The sequence below is a fragment of the Prionailurus viverrinus genome, chromosome E3 (genome assembly GCF_022837055.1).
Source record: "Prionailurus viverrinus isolate Anna chromosome E3, UM_Priviv_1.0, whole genome shotgun sequence".
Classification (NCBI taxonomy): domain Eukaryota; kingdom Metazoa; phylum Chordata; class Mammalia; order Carnivora; family Felidae; genus Prionailurus; species Prionailurus viverrinus.
The window spans coordinates 7,931,701-7,937,260 of NC_062576.1; the positions used below are offsets into that span (position 1 = coordinate 7,931,701).

General features: G+C 52.2%; 1 protein-coding gene across 3 annotated transcripts; it reads left to right on the forward strand.

The window, feature by feature from the left end:
- Positions 1-2,404: 2,404 nt before the first annotated feature.
- MOSPD3 (motile sperm domain containing 3) lies at positions 2,405-5,062 on the forward strand. Of its 3 annotated transcripts, none has more exons than XM_047838618.1 (6): positions 2,405-2,494; positions 2,972-3,236; positions 3,467-3,542; positions 3,772-4,001; positions 4,580-4,744; positions 4,844-5,062. In XM_047838618.1, the coding sequence occupies exons 2-6, from the start codon at positions 3,035-3,037 to the stop codon at positions 4,873-4,875; spliced, it is 705 nt and encodes a 234-aa protein (XP_047694574.1). In that variant the 5' UTR covers positions 2,405-2,494; positions 2,972-3,034; the 3' UTR covers positions 4,876-5,062. The 3 variants fall into 3 exon arrangements, with proteins under 3 accessions (XP_047694574.1, XP_047694575.1, XP_047694573.1); XM_047838619.1 differs by lacking the exon at positions 2,405-2,494 and adding an exon at positions 2,678-2,741; XM_047838617.1 differs by lacking the exon at positions 2,405-2,494 and having other exon boundaries at positions 2,804-3,236.
- Positions 5,063-5,560: the final 498 nt, after the last annotated feature.

Below are 5,560 nucleotides of genomic sequence, written 5' to 3' on the forward strand. Positions count from 1 at the left end.
GGAAGGGGTCACATCTCCATTTCTATGGTTTGGGGGCCCATCTAGGAGAAATCATTTGTTAAACGCGACAGAGGTTTACTGTAACAGAACAATCTTTCAAGAATGTAAGACCTTGTCACCCCTTTGCTCAAAACTCTCCCATATATATTTTTTAAGTTATTTATTTTGAGAGGGAGAAAAGGGACCACAAGCAGGGAAGGGGCAGAGAGGAGAGCCAGAATCCCAAGCAAGCAGGCTCTGTGCTGTCAGCACACAGCCCGGCCCGATGCGGCGTTTCAGTTCACGACCATGAGATCATGACCAGAGCCACATCAAGAGTCGGCGCTTTAACCGACGGCCCCACCCAGGCGTCCCCAATCTCTCCCATATTGTAAACACACACACACACACACACACACACACACACACACACACACATACACGTAGTGGTAACTATGTAGAGAGGATGGACATGTTAATTAGCTTGATTGTGGTCTTTTCACATTGTGTATGTAAATCCAAATATCAAGTATATCTTAAATGTATACAATTTTTATATGTCTAAGATATTTCAGTAAAGCTATCAAAAGAGAGATAAAGAAAACCTCCCATAGTTCCCCATTAGTCTCAAAATAAAAGCCAAAATCCTACTGTAGACTCTGAGGCTCTAGGTGATCTGCATCCAGCACCCCCCCCCCCCCAATCTCATCTCTGTCTATTGTCTCCTTTGCAAGTGCTTTTCCAGTCTTGGTGACTCCGTGACCAGTTCTAGTACCCTTCTGGTTGGGGTTTTGCCTTTGCCATCCCCTCTATCCAGAATTCTCTCCACTGATTTCTCATGGCTCAGTTCCTAACTTCAATCAGATCTCAGCTCAAAGTTCATCCTAGTCACCTATTCATTTGTTCATTCCAAATGGCAGGCACTGTGGAATGAACCAGAAAACAAAACAAAGTCTCTGCTCTTGTGGGGAGGAGAGCACATTCTACTGGAGCGGAAATACACAATAAAATAAACATGGTGTTGGGGCACCTCGGTGGCTCAGTCAGCATCTGACTCTTGATTTTGGCTTAGGTCATGATCTCACAGTTTGTGGGTTCAGAGTCTGCTTGGGAGTCTATCTCTGCCCCCACCCCATTTGCTCTCTTTCTCAAAAATAAATAAACTTAAATAAGAATAAGCATGGTGTCAAGTGAAACTATGCTATGAGAAAAACAGCCTAAAAGTATAAAGGGGTTCTACATTTGATGGGGTGCTCAGGGATGGCTTTGGGATAAAATGAACTTTGTTTTTGCTCTACTGCTAACCAATTATGTGGCCTGGGGTGAGATTCTTCACCTTGCTGAGGCCATTTGGTTTGTGAAAGGAGTTCACAAGATTCAGTGGGATGATGCAAGTGGCAGGGTTGGCAAACCCTACTTCCTTGTGCATATGTGAGTGATTTCTGAGTCCCATGAAGGAAAGGGAAATTCAGGAGAGGAGCCGTGGGCTGACATCCTGATGCTGGCAGGCTGGGTCTGCAGACCCAGCGGGGGTCCTGCAGGACCAGCCAAAAGGGTCCTTGGCTTCCCGCAGGAAGGAAATCAAACAGGAGCCAGCAGTAGGTGAAAGCAGTTTATTGAAGACAGAGAGAGAGAGAGAGAGATAAGGACTGGGTGTCTGGAAGACTTGGAAAGGAAAAGACCACGAGTCTCATCTTTTCTTGGGGTCTGGGGTTTTCACTGGCGATTGTACTCTGTGCACATGCCTTCTCAGGCATCCAGGAACTGGTCAGAACAAGGATAGGGTCCTTCTTAAGCCACTCGTTCCCTGAGGCCTGGGGTCTTGGCGTGGAGATATCTAGTGCCAGTGGTCTGGAATAGGCACTTGATGGCCTGCCGGGTCATTCCTTAGATATCGCCTATTGTGCTGGAAGACTCCAAAGATATCATTATCTCTTTGTCCCTTACAAGGAGAACATGGGTTTTTGCATTACGAGGCATGTGTTGAGTGGGGTGGGAATGCGGGGTCCTAGCAAGAATAGAAGCCAGAAAAGAAGCAAAGGAAAAACACGGCTTTTTTCCCTGGGGTTCCTTCAGTTTCCCTGTCTCAGTCCGAGTCCAACTGGAAGCAACCTCCCAACCAGTACTATGGAAAACGGCTATGATTGCTGCAGAGGCTTGTAGGAGAGCCTAGGACTAAAGTAAAGAAAGAGGGCTTCCCTGTGGGATGCTGATTCTAGTGATTTGGAGGTCTAATTGAGGAGGGAGGAACAAAGCCCGAGCTCCAATCAGCCGGGGTCCCCGTCCGGTACCTCTGAGTTCCATCATTCGAGCCGGAGTCTCCCGTCAAGTTTTACGTCACTGGGATCAAACCAATCACGTCTTTAAGTGCACCAATCGGCGTATGCTTACGGCGGAAACGAGGTCGCCCTAGCCAATGACAGGGGCCGTACGGCGGAAGTGTAGAAATGGTCTCTTGGGAAGATGGCAGCCTCAGTCCGGCCACAAGTTGATTGGCAGGTGCGGTGACCAGAGGGTAAGCCTTACAACCCAAGAGGCTGTTTAGAGGCTGAGGCACGAAAGAGCTGCGGGCCGAGCTCAGGGAGGGTTCGGAGGCACTTATATAAAGGTCTCCGGAGAGCTAGAGAAAGGGCGGCTCCAGAGGGGGCGGTGCGGCAGGCGAGGTCTGGCCGGAGAGCACGGACGCCCGGAAGGGGCGGAGCCTGCGGCGGGGCGGGTGGAGCTTTTGGAGCTCGGGAGCCGGGCCAGGAGACGAGGCCCGGGTTGGGAGCAGCTAGGGGCAGGGTTTATGGGGTGGGCGTGACCATGAGGTGGGGCCTGGGGCGGGGCCTAAAGGGACCCGGGCCGAGCTGGAGAGGGGAAGGGTTTGGGGGGACTGGGCCTGGTCTGGAGGAGCCTCATCTAGCGGGTTTCCGACGCGGCGGCGGCAGCATCAGACCAGGCCCTGTCCCCCGATCTCATTCCGACCCCTTTCTCCTCTCTCGCTCAACAGCTCTAGACTCCAGGCCCTGTCCCCTGGGCTCTGCCTTCGGATGTCCCACCGTACACAGCCTGCATGCGCCGTGGGGCGCCCCAGGACCAGGAGCTGGTGGGCCCGGGGGCTCCTGCGCGGGGGTCCCGGGGCGCCCCTCCTCCCTCGGGACTTGTCCCGGTCCTCGTCTTTCCCCCGGACCTAGTATTCAGGGCGGACCAGCGGAGTGGACCCCGGCAGCTGCTGACCCTCTATAACCCCACGGGAGCTGCGCTTCGCTTCCGAGGTGAATGGATGGGCACCTCATGCTAGGGATCTGGGTCTGGGGGCAGGACACCAGGGGACTGTGTGGGGCTGGAGGAGTGTGATGAGCAGGGTCAGATATCCAACTTTGGCAGACTGGAAGAATCAGGTCCTGTGCTCTGGGGTAGAAGGCAAGAGGGACTCTTGCCTCTGGGCAAGCTTGTGTAGGGTCTCTGAAACAATGGTCGGTCTGTGTGTGCATTTATCCCTCAGTCCTGTGCACAGCACCTGCCAAATATACGGTGTTTGACGCAGAAGGATACGTGAAACCTCAATCCTGCATTGACATGTGAGTTGGGATGGTTGAGGGGACTCGTGGGAGCCAGGGGTTGCAGCTACCTTTGTCTGAATTACCGCGCCCATGCCCTAGGGCTCAGACCTGGGTCTCTTCAACCTTTTCCCCCACCTCTGTCAGCATCCCTAAGGGAAAAGCTCCTGGGAAGTGGGCCTGGATCCACTTGGATCACTGCCTGTCATTCACTTCCTCACAATGGGCCTCTCTCCTATTTTGGGACCAGTGTGATTCGCCATGTGGCCCCCATTCCCAGCCACTATGACGTCCAGGACCGCTTCCGCATTGAGCTGTCTGAGGAGGGAGCTGAGGGTCGAGTGGTGGGGCGCAAGGACATCACCTCGATTCTGAGGGCCCCAGCCTACCCTCTTGAGCTTCAGGGACAGCCTGACCCAACGCCCCACCCAGGGCCTCCTTCCTGGACAGCACCACCCATGGCCAGACACTTCCCTGAGAGTGAGTTGGGGGATGGGAATTCTTGAGTTCTTGAGCGTTACCCTGGAGATGCACCCAGTTGGAGTGGAAGGGGTCTTCTGGTTCAGTCTTTTGCTTTTTGGCAGAAGCATTCCTAGGAGTTGAGATTTCATATCAGGTTAGGCAAAACACAGACTTTTGTAGCTTTCCCTGGTTTCTGGCCTCTACTTAGAGGGAAAAGTTCTCCCTTGGCTCTAACTTCAGTACTTCCTATCATGTGCCAGCTTAGTTCAGTTCAATATGAAACCCATACTGAAGCACTATGCTGTACCAAGTTGTGGGCTGCATATGGGAGACAGAGTTCCTTGCCTGACAATCTTGTCCACAGGAGTCAGTAATGAAGGCAGGGTGAAGAGAAATATATGCTGAGGGGCCAGAGGATAGAATGTTTCTTGTAACTGTGGGGACAGAGGCTCCAGGGAGGAGACGACACTTGCAGTATGCCCCCTGGAAGGCAATAAGAAATAGACACACCTCCCATCTCCAACTTTCATCCTGGAGGACGGTGGGCTGGGCAGGAGGGAGGCTGGAGCTTCTGATGAGCCAGGCTTGTTTCCCAGACCCCCATCCACAACTGGCCACCAGCTCCTTCCTCCTCTTCTTGCTGACGGGCATAGTCTCCGTGGCCTTCCTGCTGCTCCCGCTCCAGGACGAACTTGGCAGCCAGCTGCCCCAAATCCTGCACGTCTCCCTGGGACAGAAGTTGGTGGCGGCCTACATCTTGGGTGAGCACAGTAGTGGCTAGGGGCGTGGGGGCCATGAGGAAGGCTAACAGAGCCCCAAGGCTGCTCATTTGGTCTTGCTCTTCTGTCCTCCTCCTCCAGGCCTCCTCACCATGGTGTTCCTTCGGACCTGAGCTCCCTGCTCAACTTTTACCCACCTCCTGGGGCAGAGATGTGGATATGTACATGAGACAGCCACTGTGATGCCCCTGCTTTGTTTCAACTCCTACTCCCTCTTCTTCCTGCCCAGCCTCTCTCCCCAACTACCCAGGGATTTGTATTCATTTTCCAAATTGAATAAAATAAATTTTTGAAATTAAACTAAGAAATGTAGGAAACAAGCCCCTTTCTTCCCACTTCATTCCTCCAGTTCCTCCTCCCATCCTCAGGGGACTTGGGGCAGTGAAGGGACCCAGTGAGGGTTCTAGTCCTGGTGCTGCATCAGAAGAAAAACCTGTGTGACCTTGAGCAAGTCATTGAACTTTTCTGAGCTTCTATTTCTACTTCTAAAATGAGGGAATTGGGGAAGTAGACTTTTTAAAGGTCCCCTTTAGCTCTAAAATAGGGTCCTTTCCCTAGGCTGATGTACTTAAACAACAAAGAAACAAACAAATGCTGCCTAATCCCACCTGCTGTAGACATCCAGTTTCGGTCCTTTTTTTTTTTTTTTTTTATTAAGTTTCATTTATTTATTCTGAGAGCAACAGAGGCAGCACGAATGGGAGAGGGGCAGAAAAAGACGAGGGAGAGAGAGAGAGAATGAGAGTCCCAAGCAGGTTCTGCACTGCCAGTGCAGAGCCCAACATGGGGCTTGATCTC

What these genes read in the sequence shown, in the direction of transcription:
- MOSPD3 (XM_047838618.1), top strand. Translation starts at nt 3,035, where the DNA reads ATGCGCCGTGGGGCGCCCCAGGACCAGGAGCTGGTGGGCCCGGGGGCT. An exon ending in AGCTGCGCTTCGCTTCCGAG is followed by an intron (nt 3,237 to 3,466) that starts GTGAATGGATGG and finishes TTTATCCCTCAG; the next exon opens with TCCTGTGCACAGCACCTGCC. An exon ending in GGTGGCGGCCTACATCTTGG is followed by an intron (nt 4,745 to 4,843) that starts GTGAGCACAGTA and finishes CTCCTCCTCCAG; the next exon opens with GCCTCCTCACCATGGTGTTC.